Source organism: Porites lutea, chromosome 1 (assembly GCF_958299795.1).
Source record: "Porites lutea chromosome 1, jaPorLute2.1, whole genome shotgun sequence".
Classification (NCBI taxonomy): Eukaryota; Metazoa; Cnidaria; class Anthozoa; order Scleractinia; family Poritidae; genus Porites; species Porites lutea.
Window position 1 is genome coordinate 35,018,474 of NC_133201.1, and position 25,126 is coordinate 35,043,599.

Sequence of the window (25,126 nt, forward strand, 5' to 3'; positions counted from 1 at the left end):
AATCGCGCAACTGTCGTCAGTGCACAAATCGCTGCAAAGTTCCCATGAATTATTTTGCTCGTGATCGAATTGGCTTTGACTTTGGGTTCGCACCAACATTGTAAATCACAAGCTTCTGTCGCGTGACAAATTTCGCGATGAACTCCCCCCTTTTCCAGGCCAGTTGCTTCATGTGTATTAGCCACGTAGAATAGTTCCCTTCGACTTCCTCTAATGCACTTCCTATACAACTTCCTTTAGTTTTAATTCTTTTAATTATTCGAATAATTATTAATTACTCATGTATCAAAGAATGGAAATCAGTGTCAGTTTAACAAAGGAAAATTGATATCTGCTAGGGGACCTGTGAATGGCTGTGATGACATCGGAGCGTAATTTTTTGCGGATTGACGATTTTTGGTGTTTTGCGGGAACTACAGCTTTTGCGATAAGGCCAGTGTAATTTTGTTTGCAGGGAATTAATTTTTGCGATTTTCAAGAAGGCAGGACTGACAATAAATAACTTCAATAACTAACCTATAGACAAATATTAAGATCTAAAAGACTTCGATGCAATAACCGGCCTTTAGTATAGTTACTACTCTTATCTTTTGTTCAAGGGCTAGGGTCGGGTCCCCGAATACCGACAAGGAGGACACAAAATATTTATTTTCTGGAAATTTGGACGGTCTTTCAGCTCGTTTGCTAGTAAATGATAAAATATGCACGATAGTTCACATTTTATAAATTTGACAGATTAAAGGCAATCAAAGTATCTCGATGCAGAGTAAAAGCAGGAGCTGGTCATTTTTAGACATGTTTATTATCTCGCCATGTTCGTTTAGTGCAGAGTATCTCAAAATTAAATTATTTACAATTAACGCCATAATTTGACTGAAAAGTAAAGAATAGTCAAATAGTCAAATAAATGGAATCTACAGAGTATTAAGTAAATTCATCATATGAAAGGTTTGAACCCAGGAATCATTTCAAAAGTACGTTGAGTTTTGACCAATAACAACGCGACGTAATTGACCAATCAGATCAATAACCAGAGTATAATGCCATCAACTGACGTGATACAACTCACTTTGACCCTGAAGATGACTACCACACAGGTTGTCGAAACGTCAGTCACTGTCAACAACAACAGTCGATCAAACTCAAACTGCTGTTTTCCTGATTTAGTAAATATTTCTTTTCATTCAAGTTTTCATCCAATCATTCATCATTCATTCATGCATTCACTTATTCACTGAGTTCATTGAGTTCATTTCCTCGTGATTTATTTATTTAATAATCATTCACTTATTCAATTTATACCAACTACCGGTATTGTTTAGTGAGTTATTTCAATTTTCGGGTGGTTTGCTTGCCACTGGCTCATCCCCCTTTTCGCAGTAGTAGCCATCCAACATTGACTTGGAATCTGTGGGAGGCTTTTGGGGGCAATCAGTGCAAGTCTTATCCCTCCAGTCTTTCCTGTAGGTGTTTCCAGTGCAGCATCCGAAGGCAAATTCGTCCTTTCGGTAAACTAATACTCGTTTTTTGTTGGGCCTAGGGAGGAATCGGAGCTTCACTTTTCCAATGAGAAGAAGATCTGTGGCGGGATTCGGAGCATTCCAGGTCAGGTCTCTATCGCCCGTCTCTACCGTGTAACTAAGCTTCCATGTTGAAAGAATAGTGGGCATAATACTCTTTGTAAGTGGTGGTACTCTCGTGTTTGTGTCACAGACCTTGGGGAGATTGTTACAGAGGCTGTAAGGGTTGACAATTTCTTTTCCATTTGGGCATCTATCGTAACCTTCGCTATATATGGTAAGGTAGTTGCTGTCCTCAAACGGAAGGTTGTACACGATATCGGCGTTTTCAGTGAACGCGCTGCCAGCCACAGATGTTAATTGAATTCGGGTTCTCGAGTGCTGTTTTTCATCGCCCTCTTTATACTCCCTGAGAGGAAGATACAACTTGAAGCTTTCCACAAAAGGAGCCAGCTGTTCCCCACGCGCCAGCCAGTTATACTTCCGCAGCAGTTCTCTCTTTGCAGGTATCCGGAAGGTAACAGATTCTCCTCTTGCGAGGCTTGGCAGATTGATAAAGCCGATGTCACCTACGAACTGAGGACGCGTCGGTATGTAAATAAATCGTTCATCCACATCGTACGTAGTATCAGGATTAAAGGCGACAAGGGTATTCAAACTGTGTTCAGTAAAAAACCCAGTAGAGGAGCATGCCCCTATTTCAGTGCCTTGATTTAGATATTCCAGTTTATCACAATACAACGCTGCGTGGGACTGAAGCCGATACTGAGTCATAAAGAACCCCACCATGAGCTTGCTCGCATCTAACAGATCATTGGATACTGTGATTGACTCGGCTAACTTCTTGGCAACGATGCCACGAACAACGCGGGCTAAGGCATCAACCAGGTCAAACTGAAAATCAAATATATTCTCTCTGAGTGCAGCAAACTCGGCTAGCGTTCCTTCCAGATTTTCACACAGCAACATTCCTCCTACGACACCCTGACTCACAGCAGCTCCGACTCCTTGTGCGTTGAACAGCAGGTCGCAAGTCGATGCTTTGAACGCAGCCCATAAAGCATCATTTTTAGCCAGCTGCGATCGATTAACCTTGGGTGTGTATGCTCCATATGCCTCGACAAACTTATCTGCATCAAACCCAATTTGGTCAATCTTATTTTCCTTTATGGCATTTACCATGACGTCGAGATTTGAGATCTGGTTTGCGTTCTCTTGAAATGACTTCGCCAGAGCCGAAGTATCGTCATAAACTTGGTAGAGATTGGCCATTAGAGCAGAACCTCTTGCAAGCTCTTGAACTGCTCTAGCAACTTCCGCTGTTTGCTCATACACTTCTCCTGCCTCAACGCCACTAAAAAATACTTTTAAAGGATTCATCTGTTGTGCAATTTTTAGTCCGAGAATAGTACTTTCTTCAATTACTTGAGCCGCTTGCGTTACTAATAAGGCTGTCATTGCAGCTTTTACATCTTTTTCGAGCTTCTCTGACAGCGTGGTAGCCTGTTTATCAAATTCTTTCAATTTGTCAGAAAGGAATGTGACGTCGGCTTGTGCAATGCCTTGATCGTATTCTGCAAGACGTTTGAAATAATTCGAAATTCCCTTCACTGCTGCACGCAGATTTTCGTCTAGTTTTCTGATGTTTCCTAGAAGCTCGATATGTTTCAAGGCGTTTTGCTTAAGTTCAATCATCTTGGCATGATCAATTTTGGAATAAAGACGCAAGTTACGGGTTTGAGGAGGATTTAGGAGATCGTTTTTTATTTTCTTCAACGATTGATATTCCTTGTGAATGCTGCCAACATCACACATGTCTTCCGCTTGCAGCTCACTACAGGCTAAGGAAACAAAACCAAGCGCGTTTTCCCTCTTTTGTACTAATTCCATCGCCTTTTCTAGGTTGGAAAAGGCGTTCACAAATACGGCTGTCGTGAAAAAGTCTTTCCAGTAAAAGGTGCTTCCGTACGCCATGATCAAATTTGCCATGTTTTGAATGTCTTCAAGTCTTCGTAGTATTGCAGTTTCGTCAGGTTGGCCGAGGGAATTGCTGCAAAAGCTTTTTGCTATAAAGTCACTTATCTTGTACCAAAGTAAGGCCCCCATCATTGGAATTGCTTTCTCTATATCACATTTGTTGTCCTTCGTGCAAGCATCTTTGGCGTTTGTGCCATCAGTGTCCCCATAAGGAAAAGCCGTCTCAACTCCAGAGCATTTTTTTACACTTTTACAAATCTTTGCCGTGGAGAAGACGAATGTATCTTGTTTCCCTACATCCTCTTTAACTCTTGAGCACATAGTTTCTATTGGTAAGGACTTTTGGCTTGGCTTCTTTGGAGGAGGTGAGAGTAGAACAAGCAGACAACGATAATCATAAGAAGCCCTCATCGTCCTTAAGATAAAGCCAAGACCACGAGTTTCATAATTTCGTTTTAGTTTTTTGCTCGCAAAAAATTTGGTCACAATAGGTTCTTCGGGGTCTTTGAAAAGTTCTCTCAATATGTTTTTGTTAGTTTCCACGATTGATAGATCGAGATTATCTATTCCTTTCAGTTGACCCGGGACGCTTTTTAGTACAGAGATTAGATCTTCAATCTTCTTGGAATCCATACTTTTCTTGACGTCTTGGAGATTGGCAATGTAGGAATCTCTTACCTTGAGGACTTCCAGAAGTTTCTTGGCCCAGTTCGGATCGCGCTCAATTCCATTAACCCCAAGAAAAACCACAAGAATCACGGCGATAACGGACTTAGCTGTGACCATTCTGGTCGGATGCCGGGTAATTAAATGTCACCAGTCCACTTTTAAAGATATCTGCAATTAATAAAATTGATTAACGACAAGAATTCGAAACGAGGGAAAAATAACACCGTAGCTGACTTCATTCTCTAAGATGAAGCTTTTTCGTCAAATTGGGTAGGTTCAAGTCGATCTTAGAATCATAGGAGTTAAAGATTATGAGATTGAGTTCGTTTTTTTTTTCTTTCGGTTGAGTCGAGGAATTTGGCAAATGTCAATGGAGTTTGTGGACCAAAAAAACACCATGTTTGCGCTAATTTACAGGATCTGAACGCTAGTAAAAATTTCAAAAATTTATATATGACAAAAAATTCTCGAATAGCATAAAAGGGACACAAAAGACTAACGCATCACCAAGTCGCTCGCAAGCTATGGGAGAGTCATTGTGACAATAGGACCTTCCGATCCGACAACAGCGACGGCAATGAAAACGTTGCTGTATAGTAGACTTCGCGTCCTTTAAAACTTTTTCGCCCTTATACAAATTCACCCAGTTACTTGAAAGGAGGAAAGTTAGGTTGGAACTGAAGAGAAGGGACCGCGTCCTAGTTTTAGTTTTCCGTTCTCAAGTCAACTCAAAATTTGGTCATTTAACGTTGTAGTTGTGCAGGGACGGCAAATAAATGTAGAAAAAAAGCGTGATGCACGTGTTTTTTTGACGTTCCCATTACCGTCGCTGTCGTAGTTTCGTTAGGTCCCTAAGGATGTAAGAGGACCGAATGACGAGAAATTCTAGCATACAGGACAACCGCGATGTCATTAAAGTATGAAGTCGACTCTTTCTTACCGGGACAACTCTACAAGACTATCTTTAATTGACTCGTAATAAGACAGACATCACTTTTAGACACTGCCTGTCCCAAGTATGTACGTCTTAAAAATAGTTGACGGTAGTAAGCAAGCGATGAATTGCTTCTGAACAGTGCTCTGCTTTTACTCAAAACAAAGCCTTTTATGTTATGTAACTCCAACACGTTTTTAGCTAATTCTGATTTGCCTGCACGTATAATAATTTTTTTAGTTCAAATGACGTTATTGAAGCTTAAATTTCGAAGAGCGGTCCGAGCAGCAACAGTTAAGATAAATTGCTTAGCAAACAGTTTAAAATCTGCGAAGCTTTTGTTTGTTTGTTTCTTTGTTTTTTCATAACTTGTGTCAGTAGACATTCCGCTGGACAATGGAGCTATACTTTTTCCAAAACAAACAACAAACACTCTCCATGACTATTTTACAAAGTCAAACCAAATTACTCTTGTTTGAAAGCTCAATGTTACCGCCTTTTCTTACTTCAGATGATATACTTAAATTTATCGATATTTTTTTCCGAAACTAAAACGTGAAAAGCAAAAGGAAAGTAAATAAGTAAGTATTGAAAGAATCTTACATTATGTTATTCAGAATACCTTTAAGAAAGGTATACAAAATGAGTTGAATTACATATGTATTTTGCTGAATCCAAAGCAATGAAGTCTATAAAAAAGTTTTATCATTCACTGTATGAAAGACTGTGGCGACAAGGGAAAACTGAATGGCGAAAATTGCTGACAGTCATTAGTGTTTGTAGTTCTAGCGGTCTTAAAGAAATAAATTAAAAGGAAGCATTCGATTCAGTCGAAGAGGACAGAGAAAGGTTAGCATGTACTACCTTATAAAGATCCTCCTGTAGCTTTTACAAACTTCCAAGAGAATTCTTCACTCTCAGTCAAGTACACTGTGATCAACTGGGCTTGAGGAAAGAAAAGTGGACCTTAACGAGAAATGAAATCCCTATTCTATGCTCCAATAAATGAACACTGACGTCATTGGCACAATGTTTATGTCATTTTATTTGTTCTTCTTTGGTGGCAAAGAGGTGACTCAGGTCGGAACGATTACTTGGTCATTCAAGTATCCTTTGTAAGAAGTTTTAATTAGTTTTTCTGTTAGTATTTCGGTCTTAGTGTTTTGGAAAGGAATGCGTCAGTTGTTCATATTCTTTGGCTATGTTGCGGTTCAATGTTATCCTTGGTTTAATTTCTATTTTCTTTTGTTTTTAACTCATTATCATACATTTTGATACCCCAAAACAAAAGAAAAAAAAATTAAAATTGAACCAGTACAGCTACAAACACTAAGCTTTAACGAACACTCGCGCATTTTTACAACCCTCTTACTTTCATTATTGAGAAATAGCTTCAATCACTGACCTATGTGCCTTCTCTATAACTGATGCTTTAAGCAAATAATATCCCACATTATAAGAATAAAAAGTTCTTCTTTAGTGATATAAAATAGAAGATTCTTGTTGTTATAATTTCAAGTGAATTCAAGCTTTGTTTGGGACCTTTTTTTCTTATTTTTCTTTATTCATGGTGTTTTAACCGGTCCGCCACAAAGCAGTTAATTAGTTTTAAAACAAAAATCACATTTTCAAGTGTTCCTTCAACGTTTTTAATTAAAATTGGCCAAGAAAGAAAACACATGCTAAAAAGCTGTTAAAAGACCCAGTAAATATTTTTTTCGCTAGCTCTTTCCTTACGTTGTCATTTATCATTATTTCCTTAAATTCAAAACATATTGGGATATTTGCACGTTTTCACTAATCTTAGACCCAATGCAAAAATCACTGCTTTATTAATATTCTTTTGTTGAAATGGAATTTAGCCTCACTAGCCTCGTTCTCCAGTACAAAATTCAAAAGAATACATTATCTCAAGCGAGGCTAGTCAAGCTAATTTTAACTTCAACAAAAGAATATTAATCCAGCAGCCATTTTTGCATTGGGTCTATAAGGTGAAGTAATCTGTTTTAATGTCATGTGTTTTTGAATCATTGTTGTGAAACATCCAAGAATTCGAATCGCACTTTTAGAGAAGGGGAATTGGTCCATACGTGTGTAATAACATTGTGATTTGGATTGTTTTAGACATTTATAAAGTGCCTAAGTGTGAATTATATTGATATTTGGAAGAATTTTTGTTTATGTTTTAGAACAAAATGAACGCTCTTCCCTTTCAAAAGATGACCTTATTTCCAGGTACCGGTTCATTTTTCCAAGCTGTTGGTTTTACTAGTGAGAAAACCTGACTTGAAGCACTCTAAAAGTTAATTAAGAAGGCTACAGAAATGACATCATTCTACAGTTTATTACTTAATGAAGACTGCATTGAAGTGACTGCACAATTATTTTATCACTTGCCTTGGGGCAAATTAACAAAAACTTGAGTAATTTCCACTCCTTTACAACCGTTCTATCTTTAGGTTGAAATTTCCAAGGTAAGCCTCTCTGCAATTGTATCTTGATTGTGTGTCTCTAGATTGTAATTATCTGAGCACTTTATATCTTGTGGACAAATTCCCAAGAAAAGGAGGGAAAATATCCACCTTGATGATAATTGTCTATAGGTTACCAGTAAATCTACTCTGCAAGTTTAGCTCCTTTTTTCTAGTTCCGCTTCGTCTGTTATATTAGCTGTCTTATGTATCTATTTTGCTGTTACTTTGAGTAACGTGTATACAAACAAATTTCTTGTTGAAAATTTAACTCCATTTCTCACTTTACAAGCGTTGAAAACAGGCACTGTTGTGAAAAAAAAAGGGGGTTTGAAATGGAGAATTGTTATGGGTTATTTGTTTGAATAAAATTAGGAGATGAAATTTTAGGGATCGAATGTACAAATACTATGAATTTTCAGAATATATTGTTTTGAAGCTTTATCTTGCTGTAACCTAGAGAGAAAGAGAGAAACATCTGTTCAAACCAGTTTCTTGTTGGAAGGGGTTTTTTTGTTCTCTTCAATCACGTTGAGAAACAAGACACTGATGTGAAAAAGAAGTTTTGCATTGGAATCGACTGTTGTCATCAGTTGTTGTTTTGTTTGACAAAACGTTTATAGAACTGATTTACCAGTACCAAAGAATTTAAGGGAATATTATTTTAAAGCTTGAAAAAATACATGTTATGTTTCAACGTTGTTATTTGTTAAATCTATTTATTTAAATTTCATTTCAGATACAGGAATCAAGAAGTGCATGATGCATACTCTTCTCCATTCAGCTCTTCTTTTTCTTCTCCTTGCTGTGCTCTTCTCCGGTAGGTGTACAATGAACGTTATTATTTGATAATAAATTAAAGTCATTTCTCACTCGCCTTTGATGGTCCAAATTTTGGTCCTCTCACTGTACAGGCCTGCCGAGTTTAGACGCAACATCCTTCCTCTTTCCTCAACTTTGCCTTTGTTAGTCATTTATGTCAACAAAAAACCAATGTTGACCTCTTTCACTGTGCTTTTGTTTGATTGCTCCGACAAAACAAAAATCAAAAGTGTCGGATATTCAAACGAAATCAAACGTAGGCCGTGGTTTAAGAAATTATGCGACTTCCGAATCTCATTTTTCCTAAGTAGGTTATTTTGAGAAGCTAAATGTTTCTCCAAACTCCACTTCACCTGATATACTTCCATGGAACTGTTCATGATATATAAGCAACGCTGAGCAAACTGAAAATGGCTCAGAACACTGGTTAAACCCTCTATAAATAACCGGCCCAAAACGTATGGGATGAAGAATCGTCTGTCCTGTTCGTATTTCTTGTTCCCTTAAAAGGAACAAGTATATGATAATGTTTTTCTTTTCTACAACGTTAAGATCGTCAAGTGGCAGGTAGATGCAGTGAAAAAGGTGTTGCTGATACGCCCTGGGCAGCTTGTCTCGTTGCTGAAGAAGGAGATGTGTGCCCACACAATTTTAAGAAACTCGAAGATGACTTTGCCTGTGAGCCATACGGTTCAAGAACGCCGCCTTATAAAAAGAGAGTATGTTGTCTCTTGGGACCTATTTTAGACTTACAGGTACGTGCCGCTTTCGTCATTATTATTAATTCAAATTGAAGGCGGCAGAAACAATTCTTCGTTTCTCATCACCTTAAGTTCCCTGGTATATTTTTCGCAACAAGCTAACACTGATCATTGATTTGAAATATTTCCGTCAATCATGATCCTTTAATAGCGAAGGAACATATATTGGGTAAATGTAGCAAATAATGTCAGCCCTAACCCTGAATCTTTTTCATCGAGATCCAGGGCTCACCATTCTTATTACAGAAAATGAATCGAAATATGATTTCTCTAGAAAAGATGATAGTGGTTTTTCTTTTTAGGAGAGACTCATGTTCAATTAATCTCGCTTTCTACATGTACGCCATTGTTCTGAAAAAAGCAGCGTTCTGAGATTTCCATGGGCAAATCTGCTGATCATTGGGACTTAGTTTATGGAATTGAGCCTCCTTTTTCTCGAATTACTCAATAACATTAATTTGGGACAATAAAAATCACAAGTAAGAGTGTCACCGAAACATTTGTTTATGGAAGGTCCTTTATCATTCTCCGTTTCTTGATTATTTTTCTTAACTCTCTTGCAGATTAAAGATTCGCCGTGTTTGGCGGGATCTCCAGCTGGCGACCAAGTGGAAAAGAAAGATAAACGTTTAAAACACCACTGAAACTCACTGCTTGAAAAAGGGAAAGTGAATAAAGTATAAGAAAAGTGTTTTGATTTTGCTCTTTCTTGAATTATTATAAATGATTATTGAGATCTTGGTGTGCTGGGCGTTAGGGAAGTTTGTGTTCTGACCGCACATACCGTGACGGGTCATTCAATCTGAATATAGTTTTATTGAAGATGATTAAGCCATTCATCGGTTTCAAATGTACAATTACATCAACTGTACTGTGTATCCCTGCAAATGCTGTAAGTTATATTAAGCATAGGCTCTGCGCTAGAGTCTGTCCCAGAGTGGGGGAGCCTGTGACTTCACCGGTAGCAAAAGCTACCTAAAACCCTATTAGATGGATCAAAAATAAGTATAAACATTTCGGTTCCCAGTTAATGCGGTAGAACAAATCCCAGGGGAGCCTGTGCCCCACCGGTAGCCAAAACTGCCTAAAACCAGTTAAGATGGGCCAAAAATAAGTATAAACATTTCGGTCCCCAGTAGCTCCCACTTAATGCAGTAACGCAAATCCTGGAGATAAAACCTGATAAAGTCGAAGTGCACGTAACGAAATAAAACGGTTTTGGTTATGCATTGTAGCAAAAATAATAATAGACTTATATTTTTTGCCCGCATGGTCACTTGACTACTAGAAGGTTAATGATTGGTATATGGTAGTTAAAAGATGAAGAAAAAAACTGAGAATAACGTTTAGGAGATTACTAAAACCAAACTGTCCCATCACACAACGCCCGTCCACCTCCAGTCCCCTGATCAATGTTAATTTAGCTACTACAATTTAATACACTGATAACGAAAAAAAAAATTTTTAATTGAACTTTTTTTCACTATTGTGCTGTTTATGTTTCCTTCTTTTCTTTCTTTTTGCTTCCAGCTAGGCATGGTGCATCTTTTATCTAGATAAAAACAAACAAAATAATTGCCTCGTTATTTCAACTGCTAAGACTAATAGCCGACGCAGTACTATTGACTTTCACTCGGGACTAATATTTCGAAAACGCAACTAGTTGTCAACCATGGTCGTGTTCAGGACTACACTCACCCGGACGATCACCTACTCCTCCCCTAACCCAACATTTTGCCCTAATTGAGAAGTAAGTGTTAATGTTGACTTAGGGGAGGGGTATGTGGGAAGTTTCCCAGAAACCTTAACTGATCCTTATATTCCACTACTTATCAATCAGATAAAATAACATTAGGGCGTGACTATTGGGCCCCAAGTAACCCATGAATAAGGCCCTACCTTCAGATCAAATGCTGGTGTGAGAAGGCAGCACACTCTCTCTTTCCAAGGTGGAGTTCGTGTACCATAAGGGGTACAGCTAAAGTCGTCGTCAAGCTTTGGAAAGCCATGTGGACAGCTTCCGTCTGCTTCGGCCACCAGACATGCCGCCCAGTCTGTATCAGCAATGCCACCATTTGTCTTGTCACATTTTCCTTCTACTTTTTCTGAGAAGTAAATTCCAAGAAAAAATATAACGTCTAGCGTTTTGGAAAAATACATTCTTCGAGTGAAATATTGACATTTTTTTTTTAATCTGCAGAAAATTGGAAGAGCTGTTACCAAAGCAATTTGCCTAATTTTTCAGCCAATTTTTTTTAAACAAAAAAACTGCAAAATTGAAGTATTTCAAGCAAAATATTCGGTTTGGAAAATCTCAGAATTTATGTGCCCCAAAAAATTAGTAGTTGCCTTAAAGTAAAAGAATCGAGATATTGTGCCGGTTTTTACTATTGTTCTGACTGGTTGAACAATTGATCAGAGATTTCTTATTCAATTGTACGCTGGTGAAGGCCTATTTCAAGTCCTCTATGACTGGTGCACTTATAATTAAATTTCAACCCTGCTCGCCATGAAGCCTCCAGTAGCTCAGTCGTTAGAGCTTTTGAACTAGAATTTGGAGGAAGGTGAGTTCGATTTTTTTCTGAGCTTTCTGGTGTTAGAAATATCCTTCTCCCAAAATAGAAAACATTAAGTTAAACAGCGCGAGCCCAAGAAACTGATAATAGCATTACTTGCGTCACTCTATGGAAAACCGCTCTTACTATAACCCAATCTTAAGATGAACTGTCAGTTACTACGATCAAGTACCATCTATACGTCTTACCACAGAGAAATGTGAGAGTGAAACTAAGCATCAAAGCAAACCTGAGCTTCATATTTCTTGCACACTATGAAGAAAATATTTGAAATGCACATGTTATAGGCGGAAGATTCGAGAGAGTTTTTAGCGGAGCGCTACGCGGGCGAAGCGCGCACTAGCGTTGCCCAATAGCTAAGAAAATTTACTTTTCTATCCATCTGAGAAAATTTGGTTATGACGTCAGCGTACTCTGGGGAAGGGGGAAGGGAGTCAGGAGTCAGCCCTTCAGGGGAGAAGAGTATGTTATAACGTAGCCCCAGAAATGTTAATAGTAAGCTAGTGTGGATAATACCGCACATTCATGTTAAAATCAAGTGACAGCTGTCAAAGCAGGGTATTCGCTGACCGGTATTACATGACCTTATCGCGGGCTCAAGTTTTGACCTATTGTGTTTACGCGTCTTCCACTGACAAGTTTTTAGTTCTCAACTGATCGCAGGTTCAAGATTAATTTTTCAACGCACACAGCACATGAAATAAGTTGTGCTTATTAGCTAGCGACCGAACTTCGGACGCGAAAAGTCAGCCTTTTGTAACAGTAGGGAAGGCAGTTGCTATTGAGTATTTCTCTTTATTGACTTTATTTAGGATGGCCACGCGTTGGTCACACTCTACGTCCCATTCGTATCCCAGATTGGTCAAAATTTGCAGGTGAATTCATGTGGCATATATTATGAAGCTGGAAACTTGTTTACTGGTAGCTGAAGCTGACCGGGATTTCGTCGTATCTTTTCAAACGTCTAGATCTACAAAATTAAATACATCTGCTATCAAGAATCTTTTGTTATTCATGGCTGGCTGGTTTTTGGTTGAGAAATGCGCCGCTTGACAAAAAAGTAATCGGAAATCATCGTTTTCAAAAATAAGTTCCCCTTCGTACATACTTCACCTTGCTGAATGCGAAACATAATGACGGTTCAAAAGTGTAAAGCGATTTTGGTCTTACTTGGTGGCTTTCGATAGCTGCCTCTCGACTGGTAAGCTTAAGTAATTTTTATTGTATCTGACGTTTTTTTGTTTTTGTTTTTTGGGGGGGGGGGGGGTCATGAAGTCGAGCGTTGTTTATGCCGTCACTTTACACATGTTTGTAAGATTTCAGTCAATGATCTGACCTACCACAGAACTTAAAAAGTCTTCAGACATTTTCTAACCGCGACTAGAAAGAAAACGTTCTGAAGAATATTTAGTTATCCTACTGGTCATAAAAAAGAAAGCTATTCTTGCCTCGAGTACATCTTGAAAAATAGCAAACACGTCGAAGCCGGCTGAAAATACTTTAGCTTAATCAAAACTGCAAGGCTTTATTCATGACTCGGATTTTCAGGGACACGTCACTCTCAATTATACATGTTTTCGTCAAAAAAGAAATTGATGTCCTTTTAACTGTTTCATTGAATTATACTTCTTGTCTTGATTGTTCGTCAAAATCTCTTTTTAATCGCTTTGCCGGTTGTTGTTGTTTTCAGTCTTACTTGAATCGTATGCAGGACTGCAGGAGTAGTCAAAATACCGCGTGTATCAAATAGTTTAAAAGATTATGGAGTTCAAGAAGTAAACTGCAAACGAAAATGATTCCGAGACCTCTTCCCACTAGGTGTGTTCGATTTGTTAAAGAATACCTCCTTTATTTTGAAGCGTACCTGTTCATTCAAACACTCAACAGCTTTCTTTGCAAGTTTGGCGTTTGGCAAAATCCAGAAGTGGTTAACCGGACGGGTGATTTTGGAAATTGAATAAAATAAGATTTTTTCGAAATTTTTTGCTTTAAGCCCATTATTACCCTGCTTACTACATAATGGCAGATTGACCACTGAACAGTTCCTTCTAATTGTGAATTCTCTATATGAAAACTAGTATATAAACGCGTTTTATGTTGTTGTCCGTTTTATAATTTGTTGTGCAAGGGAAGCGCGTGCTTCGATCGTCCTAAATATTGAATGAGTACAATTTGTCTTGTATGATTATTCTGTGAAAAGCTGCAGAATTAAAAGTAAAACAGGGCAAAAAATGACATAATCTCTGTCCGAGGTCTGAACGATAAGCAAACAACGCCTGATAGTTCTGTTTACATCAGAGGTGATGAAGGATGGTAAACACGCTCTACCAGATTAAAGTAAACTCGTAGCGAGCCACACACAAAAACATCCGGCCTGATTTTTCATTTTGGCCTTTCCTTTGTTTATTTATTATTTTCAGAGAGATAAAACCGATAAGTTAGAGAATAAAATGTAAATAATTCTGTTAATTGGCTGCCACCGAGGAGTATCGTGTCTTGAAGGCCGGCTTTATAGCATAAAAGTATATTTCGAGACTGTCCAGTTACTCTTATAAAATAATGGTGGTGTGGGTGGGCAAATAGGTTATTTTGCTTGGGAAGAATTTGTTTTCCACACCTAATTTACTGTGATCAAAGGTGATTGCTATTTCCGGGTTGTATATATAAGACCATTTACTCGATGTAAGATTTTAGATATAGTTTCCTACTTGAACTGTCTTCAAATTATTATTTTTTTCTCTAAAATCACCCATCCCACCCTTTAAAGTCAGTTTATTGTTTGATTTAAATTATAAAGTTATTAACTGGAGCTACGCTTTTACCCTGGCTAAATCTATATATTAAATTGGTAAAAATCATTCTAAAATCTTATTAGAGAATTACGATCTTTATGTATTTTAAGTGACGTCTACTCCGTCCATTTCTTGCCATTTTGCTGCTAATGTTGCAGTGTGAAATCTTGTTAGGGAGACAATAATCAAGATCAAAGTTTGCAAGAATATCCGTCCATTGTTTTATTGACTGAAATCACATACGTAAATTTTGATTTTGGTTTTTGTCATTTTTTTAACTGTATTTTCCCCAGAAAAATCAAACAGCAAGGACAGTAATCCAAGCTAGCAGGAAACAGACCAGTTGTTTATTTAGAAATAACACTAGCTGAAGGAGAGATAATTCATTATATTGTGAGTAATTCTGGTGACCCATCGTATAAACTCTTGATCGAATTTTAAAAAGACAAAATTGATTTGGTTATTTAGGTGTTTAGTGCATTCAAATACAGTCGCTTGGTATTTCCTGTATTTTTGTACGTAGTAAGAGATTCCAAGGACTTTGTAGGATTAAAAGCAAAACCTACCTGAAAAAGACGTTCCAAGACTCCTTTGCGTTCAGTTTAGTGGCTTAAGCGAGTTTCTGTTAAGCACGTTTTCGATACCCGGAGTTTTAAGCGTTAAGTAATAATTGTGAACCCTGGGATGTCCAATTATTTGCTTCGCTTCAATCACCCTTTACTGGACTCAGCTGGTACCAGGTCGGCGAACAATGGCATGTCTGGTTGTAACGACCAGGAATGAAGATATTGCTTGGTACACCTAACACAGGTGTCAAGAAAAATGTGTCAGGTGCCACGCTTTCGTTAAGGCAATGATGTTTGCAGAACTTACAATAGGAGGCTGCAAAATTATATTTACTCTGACGAAAGACTAGTGTTCGAAACGATAGATTTTCTACTTGACCTCCTTAGGATGGAAAATGATTTTATAAACACAGTTAGTTGATGAAACTCAATTTTTGTTTCTCTCTCTCACTGACAACACGCTCCAGCTGTTTGGTCTTTTTCATGCGAAAGCACACGCTTTTTAAACCAAAAATGGAATATTCAGAGAGAGTGAACGCACCTTTAAGGGCTCTTATTGCTTGCATTTTGAGCGTTCGAAAAACGACGTTTGAGGTTCCGCGCCTGTTTATGCGCTTTTTCATACCGATTTCACATTTATTCCAAATGATCGATGCGATCACCCACAGAAAACGCTAAATCACCAGCGATATTGAAGCCATCGAAATAAATTTTGTTAGAATATTGGCGTAAAAGCTTTTTGACTCTCACTTGATTTATTTATTCATGTTGTGGGCGGAATATTCAGACGACAGAAATTCGGGATATGTCAAACAAAGAAATAACCACCTTAGGTAATTTCAAAGAGTTTTCTGTTTCTTTACGAGGTGAAAAAGATTCATTGATATAACAAGACATGAAGGGCTCTTTTTGCTTGTATTTTAGGCGCTCGAAAATCAACGCTGAAGGTTCATCGCGCCTGTTTAAGCGCTTTTCCATACCGACTTCACATTTACTCCGAACGATCGATGCTATCACCCTCAGAAGGATCGATCAAACGCTAAATCAACAGCGATATTGAAGCCATCGACATACATTTTGTTAGAATATTGGCGTAAAAGCCTTTTGACTATCACTTGATTTATTTATTCATGTTGTAGGCGGACTATTCAGACGACAAAAATTCGGGATATGTGAAACAAGGAAATAACCAGCTTAGGTAATTTCAAAGGCATTTTTTGTTTCTCTACGAGATGAAAAAGATTCATTGATATAACAAGACAAGACGGAATAACAGCAACCTTCAGAGAGCAACTAAGAAGGAAAGGAAGAAAAGAAAAGGTAGGATCACAAGATTTTTTGAACAAATTCTTTTACGACGAGTGATAACTCTAAGCGGAAGTTGACGTATATATCGCGCAGGATTTTTGATAACATTATCGCCAAATGGACCTTTTGCGTCCAACACTTTTTTTTCGGTCAAAAACTATCTAGCTATTATTAAAACCAAGGGTGCAACCATCGCTTTTTTTTCTCCTCCTTATTTTTCTCCTCCTTATTTCTCCTCGCTTCTCTTTTTCTCCTTTCCTTTTCCATCGTTAAAGTGATTTTGGACCTTATCGGGTTAAGAAACCTGCCTTTTGACGCCTTTTCGTCTTCTGGCAAATTGTAAACCACCCTTTGTTTATTCGCCACCATTGCCTGAGATTTAAGGGTAGCCTCCAAGCCTCCTCTTCTTTAACTGGAATTGTAATTTTCGAAGTACATGACCTTTAAAACATGCTAGGGGAAAAGGCTTTCCTGTGTTTTACCCTGCTACATTTTGGAATGAATAGACTGGAGTGTCTCTTCAAACGCATTAAGTAAGAGAAGAGTTAACAAGGATGAGTTAAAGAAATTAGGTGAATTTTATACCAAATACCCCAGGGCTCTACCGTCTTATCTATTTAACAATAGATTGTTGCCTAGTTAACGCAGAGGAAAGATAGAGAATTTGATTCTCAATGACAAAATTCTTTTATCAATTATCGATGTACCCTGCGAAGCGCGGACGAATTTCCGGTCGTAGTTTCTCTCCCTTCGCAGGCTAGTTGAAAATAGCATTAAATGGCTATTTATGATATAACCGTTTTCTACTAAACCCATTTTTCTTAGGCAGAACTGTAAAAAGGAAACCTTTTTTCCGATGCTGCAGTGTTTAACACCCAATGTGGCCAAAATATTGGTCGCACTGGCTTTTCTTCTTCTGGCATCAGCGACAGACACTGGAGCAAACGGCGACTCCAAGTGGGCCAAAAAGCTGCTTGATGTTATCAAGGCAAGGGATGCTATGATGAAACCGTTTATCAGCCTCTCCGAAGAGATTACTACTCCTAATATGGAAAACGTCATCGCAACTTTGCAGAAGGTTAGTTCCCAGATTAATGGACTGGATAATCTTAATATTAACACAGTTGAAAAGGAGCCTAAACTGGTGAAAAAACTGTTTGACCAACCGGAAGAACCAATGGTAAAAACACTGTTTAGAAGCAACACATTGGAATCTCACTACAAAGAACGTGGACTTGGATTCATGCTGAAAACATTCCGGGGTTATCATTCACTTCGGTGCATCCAAGCGATAATCTCTGGTCAAAAGCTTGGTGAGGGTTACGATATTCCAATAGAAGCTATGTGCTCCCGATTAAAAGAAGATATAATCGAAGAGACCACAGATGATGTCCTTTCAACGGCTAAGATCTGTCAAAGCGTGAAGCAGTGTTCTGGATCCACAACGCCTTTTCCTTACGGAGACAATACCGACGGAACAGACATCAAAGTTGCTTGCACAGAAGATAACAAATGCGACGTGGGGAAAGCCCTCCCCTTAATGTCCGCCCTACTGTGGTATAAGATAAGCGACTTCATGGCAAGGAGCCTTTGCCATAATTCACTTCCTGAATTTAAAAAATCCTCCTTGACAACAAAATATGAAGAAATTAAGACAATGGCAACCCTGATGGTCTCCTACACCAGTACCTTGCATTGGAATGGTTTTTTTCGTGAGGCTGCAAGCCAAAGAGCTTACTCCAATCTAGAAACAGCTATGTCTCTAATCAACAAACGGATAACCTCCATGGAGTTTACATCGCTGGCCTGTATAAAACTCGAAGCTACAGACATGTGCACTCTCGGAGACATTTACAAGTTATATGGCTCGCTGCTGAAATTGAAGAAAAACATATTAAGTCCTGGAATGACCAAAAACTTGCGTCAGTTTACAAAAGTAGATCACAGTAAAATGCTACAGCTAAAAACGAGCGCCTTGAAGCATCTAAACCTGTTGGGTGAAATACGTTCTGTGGATGAAAACTTAAAAACCTCTGTCAAAGGGATTTCCAAGTATTTCTATGGACTTGCCAAATTTGATGAAGATATTGCAAAAGCAGATGTTACCTTTATCTCGGACAAGCTTAGCGAGTTCAGGAAAAAATCAGACGAAATATCAAAGAAGGTAGAAAAAGACATCAAAAACGCCATGGCGGCGATGGTGACCGTACTTGCAGGTCAGCTGGTTGAAGAATCTGTTATTCTCTCATTGAAAATTGCAGAAAATACGAATCCGTTGAAAGTTATTTTTGGTGGTGTTGAGGTAGGCGATATCTATGAACAGTTAGCTGAGGTGGCAAGAGCCGCCCAGGAACTTACACATGGCGTAGCCCTGAGGACATCGCTTGTCAATGTCATAAAGGACTCAGCTAATCTTGCTAAGGACTTTAAGGACAATGCTAATCAGATTTCAAGTATGCAGACTCTTGTAAAGGCCATCGAGGCAAACAAGGTGGATGAAATTGGCTATGATGCGGACAAGTTCATAAAGGCTTATAGCGATTACACTCCAAAAGTAAACCGAGCACGCTTGGCGAAAAACGATGCGTTGTGGGCTACCTTCAAGAGTGAAACGTGTGATTTGTTATTTGGAGCGCAAGGTGCTGGGGCCGCACTCGGACAGGGTGTTGTCGGAGGGATGTTGCTCTGTGAGAAGTTAGAAGGAACTCTGGCAGAATTTTCTGCCCTTAGGGAAAACGTTTTTGATTTTCAGTTCGACCTTGTTGACTCCCTAGCAGCTGTAATCCGTGGTAATGTTGGCAAAAAGCTATCAACATCAATTGACGTGTTGAATGACGTTCTTGAATCAAGCAAGCTTATGCTAGGATTTTTCATTACTCAGCATCGCCTCCAACACGAAGCCGCTGTTTACTGTGACAAAATTGAGTATAGGCTCCAAGGAAAAAGACTGGATGACTGTTCTCCATCTTCTGGATTTTTCTCTAAGGAAAATCTAGATAACATCATAAGTTTTGATTTGAAGAAAATAAGTTATTTCGAGGAGAACAAATTTGTCTATTTACCTACCAAGCCACAATTCAAAGGCGACACAGGTTTTATCAATATTCCTTCTTTAGCACAGGGGAACTCTGTGACATTTCGAATACCAGTAAATCGCACCTGGCTTCGACAATATAACTGGCTAGGACTTCAAGAGAACTCAGTTCCTTTCGTAGAAAGTTTTAAAATGTATCTTCCTCTCAAAAGGTACGGCAAGAAAAAGAAAACAAGTGTCACAACAAGAACGTCAATTGAGTTGACTTCGATAGCTGGAAGCATGACAAGTGATACTTCAGATGTGGTGTACAGTATACCTCTTGAACACAGCAAATTCTTAACTGTCTATTACCTAGGCTATCGATCCTCGCAATGCTCAGACGGAAACGAGATTCCAAATCCTTACAGTTTATGTAAAAACCTCCCGAATATTTGCGACACGTTTACTAAAAAGCCTCAAGAAAGTTTGATGCCTACAATTCTTTCCACATGGAAGCTCAGCTACACCGTCGAGTCAGGAAACAGAAAAGTGAAGTGGAAAGCACCAAACCCAGCAACCAACCTCCTCATCAAAGCGAAAGTAAAGCTCCGCCATTATCGCACAAAGAAGAGTGATTTCAAGCTGTTTGAAGATAACCTGGCGTCTAAAGAGGTTTGCTGCAAAGGGAACACATACCAACCAGAATGGTATGATAGCACATGTGTTCCCTGTCCCCAAAAGCCAGATATACCCACTAATTCAAAATCTAAATTGGGTGGATACTACTGTGAAAAGGGAAAGGAAAAAGTTGTTGGTAAGTTAGGTCGCTAAGTTTAAGGGTTAAGAGAGATTTTTAAACCTGAGTAAAAATCAAAGCTGTACAATGTATGATTGAAAAAGGACTTTATTTTTCGAGGAACGTTAACAATCGCAGTTCTTTTTATTGCTACTGTTTTGGTACAGCCGATTGATTCTTAACAAGACCGTAATGACTAAGTTATTCATTGACTGATTGGCGAATTTAATTTAATTGTGTTATGTGATGAGATCAGAGAGAAATTACAGTTTGAAATGAAGAATTACGTTTGGTTGATTGATTTTGGTCAATAAAGAAATAAACTGTATCAATCACAAAATTGTCTTCAGACTTTTTTATTTAAATACTCTAGCTATTTGATGGTTAACTCATATCTGTCACTCCTACCTATTGATCTTCTTGTGCAAATGATATTTCTTACAGCCTGGCCGAAAATATATGCCCTAAAGGTGGATAAATCAGCTCTAGCCAGTAGATAACACAATTATTTCCGTAAAACTTATTCGGTGGATAGTGATTTATCGGGTGGATAGCGCTCTCAAATGTTTGATTAAACAACCGGACTCCTCTATGTCTGTCGTTTGTTCGTATCTAACGGCTCCTGGTATTGCAACAATTTTTCAAGCCAGGACATATTTTTGGTAAATATTTTTATTGACTCTACGTTTTTCCAAGTCTACTGATGCCATCTGACGTTTACCCGATGGCTTCCGAACCTGACAAAACGGATTTTGAGGACACCGGACAATTGTAGCTGAATAATCCAGATTAAGCCAGCGCTGTATAACCACGATTAACCTGGTGGTGATACAAAATAGGCCGTTCGCAAGATGACGTCATTCTACTACTACTGCACCTACTACTACTACTACTACTACTTCTACTACTACTACTACTACTACTACTACTACTACTACTACTACTACTACTACTACTACTACTACTAATACTACTAATACTTCCCGAATTATCCAGATTTTTCAGTTATGGTATACATTAAAGCTTTTTAATTTAAACCTTATTTGGATTGCTAAATTTAGATATGAAAGGAAAATCGAAATGGCTTCTGCTCGACATATCAAAATGACGCATTCGTGCAGTTGGCCTGTTGTATATGTTTCCGCCACGATTAGCTTCCTATATGTTAGAAAAAAGCCGCTTTGGTTCTCCCAGGAAATATTTTACCAGAGCCCAAGAGTATCGTGATGGGGCTGGGCAGCGCCATCATCTCACTTGCGTGCACAAATTTTAATGAAAATAAGGATTCTTTAGATTCCATGCCCATTTATCTTGTACCTCAGTTCTAAAGCCATGTTGAATGAGGTAAACTTCTTGAGTAAGAGGGAGAAGTAGCCTCTTTGGGCACGCACTTGAGCAAAGGTAATAATTGCGCAAAGGAACATTCTAACAGATTGTCGCTCATTGTATTTCACTATTCGCTAGTCGTTTGTTGGTGACGTGTGCTACCGGATTGCCTTCGGCTTTTCTTTAGTTGTTTTTTCCCTCATTATGGCTAAGCCGGTAAGACGAGTAAATGTCTTAGAAGTAAAGTTTTGAAATCAGCTCACGACTTTCGCCCTTCTGGCAAACATTTTTCTTTCCCCGATTTGGTCGACGACGACCCAGAAAAAAAACAGAGCCCGCCACGGCTACAGCGCAGGCTATGGATTCTAATGCCGTGCTCATCAAGTCCTTGGTAGACTCCGCACAAAAATTGACAATGGACGTGTGCAGTCTCAAGAGACTCGAGACTTCGCAAGTTAGCAGCTATTCCGCTTGCAAGGGATCCGCCCCTTCTTCCTCGCTTGCGAGGAACACAACCACGGATAATGTCACACTGCCTGAGCTGAGAGCCATGACTGCTCTGGCTTCTAAGGTCGTTCGTCGGTTCGTTCAATTTGGTTTTATTACCTCCCTCGAGGATGGCAACAACGATGGAGAGGACGTTCATTAACCAAATGTCGGTTTACCATCAGTGTCAACCTCGATACAACCTTCGGGACAGTTGAAATCTGGTCTGGAAGCCAAACCTATCAGTTCAGTTTTTTACCTTCAGCTTTGGCCAAAGAGTTTGCCTTTGCCTCACCCGCACTCAACCTGAGGAGGAACTTACAATGGCGGAGTTTGTGGCCGGCTAGGCTAAAATTTTTCAGTCCAGCGAAATCCGTGCCTTCGAGCTATCGGAGCGTCAAAAGCATTTGGTTTCTTCAATGTACTTCTCGCAGCAGTTCACTTGGTCGGCTGCTCTCAATTTCCACGGCGCTTTTCTGCTTCAAATAAAGCGGGGTGGGGCGATTCTTTTAAGCACTTGGACAGCCACGACAGCACATTGTAAACCCTTACCTGAAAAATGGACTGCTCAACGCCCGGTTGAGTCAAGTTCAGCCAAGTTTTCTCCGTTGGCCATTTTATTTTGTCGGGATTATCATCGAGACGCGTGCAACAATGCCAATGATCATTATGATCAAGTCTGTGGTGAACGTAAGCGGCTAAAACATATTCGCACCACTTGCTGGGTACAAAACCATGAACAGGAACAGCATCTGGGAAATTCTGTTGATTGTCCTGCCGCCATTGCCGTTGTTAGTTTGTATTCTGCTGAGCCGTCTAAACACTGATTCTTGATCCTTTCAGTTCTTCATGTATTTGATCATGATACAGATGTTTCACACGGCTTTCCTAAGCACGATTGTGTATTTCCTGTCTCCTGCAGTGTACCTAATTCCAGACTTTTAGATTTTGCCCTAGGTGCAGACAATCGAGACTGTGTACTCCATGTAACTAGCCTTTATAGTGCACGGCATTAAGTGATCAATCATGACAGTGAGGCTATCCCGATTTGAGTTATGACGGTTTTTCGTATTACGAAAACTATCACCGACAAATGAAGACAGATAACAGCCCCGGATAAGATGAAGTCAGAGGTGTGTCCGAGGTGTGCAATGAAATTCCATAAATTACTGTGGAACTACTATGACTGGTGTCACACTGCCAGAAGGATTTATTGAAATCGCTGAATTTCAAGGACAGTCAAACTTCCATTGAGGGATGACCGTTGGAGAATCAATGGCCAACTGAGCGTTTAATACAGTTTCAACAAACCTAAGAGTTTATCGAGAGAATCACAGATGGTGACAAAATTGACCTCAAAGTGTTTCCACCTCTTCTTGTGCCAAAAGAAAAGGAGTAGAAGACCATGCACAATGTACACCCTGTATCTATTGCACTTTTGTGTACATCTTGACAAAGGTGCCGTTTAATAGAGGTGAGAAACTGAATACATTAAGGAATCCATTTTCGTAACATAAGAAATTGATCGCTAGATTGTAACCACTTAATGGAGGTGCCCTTAATACACGTTTTCCTGGATTTGCCTCCAAATATTGCTCTAAACGACAATTCCCGTCTTAGGTTGAAAGTTGATTGGTCTGAGTGACCTTAGGGTTTTAGGAGGGTTTTCGATATACAGGGTGTTTCAAAAGTTCGTTCCGATTGTAAACTGTATTTTGCGCAAAGCATTTAACTCTTCTCTAGGCAAATGTGAATTAATTCAGGTACAAAATTTATCTAAATAACCGTTCAAAGCATTTCAAACTAAAATTTAAAGAAATTATTTTTTTTTTTTTTAATTTTTGCCCCAACTGTACAAGTACGCGAGGTTTTCCCGCCGTACTTTTTCTGTCCATTTTGTAGGTTTTCTTTTCTGATATTTTGAACGATTTCTTTTATTTCCTCTACTCCTTCATGAAAATAAAGGCCTACACTGCTTGTGCTTCAGCCCAGGCATCTATTTTTATGGCCTTCTGGCCATTCAGTCCTAAAAAAATTGCCAAATTGTTGAAGAAGTCTGAACGATGACCGAACAAGTGGTCAAAAGTAAAGACCTTAGAAGACAAACCAAGGAGTGAATGGCCGTTTTTTCACAAACTCAGCGTGAGAAATATTATCGAAAAAGCTGTAAGTATATGCGTAATAATTCCACAAAACAGAAAGGTAAAAAAGTTTCAACTTCACATTATCGATCAAAGTTTCGAGCACAACGGTATGGGGATAAGTTACCAAAAAAAGTTGGAAAGCCTTGAAGGGAAAAAAGCGGTGCACACTTCATGTAGGAATGGTGTCAGACTTTACCAAAGGAGGACCGGCCGGCAAACTCACGTGATATAAACCCCCTAGAGACCATCTGGATTATCGTAGACGAGACACCATACAAAGATCCAGCCCCCTAACCACTGGACAAGCTAAGACAGTGACTACGCTTCGCCTGGAAGAATGTGACTTTGGACACGCGTTGGGAGCTCGGAATTCTGGAGCCGTTGTAACTTTGCTATTTGTTTAGCTGGTAACCCATACAGAATACTATTACAATAGTCAATGCGCCCAATTATTGGGGCATGAACAACTGTGTGGGTTGCTTGGTTACTTAAATACTTTCTTATTCGTCTTACATTTGTAATCTAGTAATAGGCTGCTTTACACGTGTTATTGATATTAACTTGAAGACTCATGTTACTATCTATCCATGTCCCTAAGTTCTTGACCGACTGAACAGGCGACACTTGAGCATCCCCTACTACAAGCGAGTCAACATGAACCTTGCATAGTTGCTGACGGGTGACTATTACTACAAACTTTGTTTTGCCATCATTGATCTTCAGTTTGTCACACAGCATCCAGGCTCTTATCTCATTTACACACCGTTCCGTAGCAGCAATGGCATCATCGGTACTTGAAGCACAAATAACTGAGTATCGTCTGCATAAACATGAACGCTAGGCAGGTGTCTCTTGACAACTTCAAACAGTTAACTGGCATATAGAGTAAACAGTAACGGCCCTAAACATGACCCTTGAGGAACTCCTTGATTTAACTGTAGAGATTCCGAACACTTCCCACT

The 25,126-nt window shown here is 39.0% G+C and overlaps 2 protein-coding genes across 2 annotated transcripts; one reads left to right on the forward strand and one right to left on the reverse strand.

Annotated features, from left to right (window-relative positions):
- Positions 1 to 812: 812 nt before the first annotated feature.
- On the reverse strand, positions 813 to 4,330 carry LOC140937679 (uncharacterized). The gene has a single exon (XM_073387243.1). The coding sequence runs from the start codon at positions 4,281 to 4,283 to the stop codon at positions 1,332 to 1,334; it is 2,952 nt and encodes a 983-aa protein (XP_073243344.1). The 5' UTR covers positions 4,284 to 4,330; the 3' UTR covers positions 813 to 1,331.
- Positions 4,331 to 7,452: 3,122 nt separating this feature from the next.
- LOC140937688 (uncharacterized) lies at positions 7,453 to 9,832 on the forward strand. Its single transcript, XM_073387255.1, has 4 exons — positions 7,453 to 7,574; positions 8,311 to 8,391; positions 8,946 to 9,148; positions 9,718 to 9,832. The coding sequence occupies exons 2-4, from the start codon at positions 8,331 to 8,333 to the stop codon at positions 9,796 to 9,798; spliced, it is 345 nt and encodes a 114-aa protein (XP_073243356.1). The 5' UTR covers positions 7,453 to 7,574; positions 8,311 to 8,330; the 3' UTR covers positions 9,799 to 9,832.
- Positions 9,833 to 25,126: the final 15,294 nt, after the last annotated feature.

Excerpts from the sequence above, each read along its gene's own strand:
- LOC140937679 (XM_073387243.1), bottom strand. The coding sequence starts at position 4,283 with ATGGTCACAGCTAAGTCCGTTATCGCCGTGATTCTTGTGGTTTTTCTT.
- LOC140937688 (XM_073387255.1), top strand. The coding sequence starts at position 8,331 with ATGATGCATACTCTTCTCCATTCAGCTCTTCTTTTTCTTCTCCTTGCT. Across the intron at positions 8,392-8,945 it reads CCTTGCTGTGCTCTTCTCCG|ATCGTCAAGTGGCAGGTAGA; the intron begins GTAGGTGTACAA and ends TACAACGTTAAG. Across the intron at positions 9,149-9,717 it reads GACCTATTTTAGACTTACAG|ATTAAAGATTCGCCGTGTTT; the intron begins GTACGTGCCGCT and ends ACTCTCTTGCAG.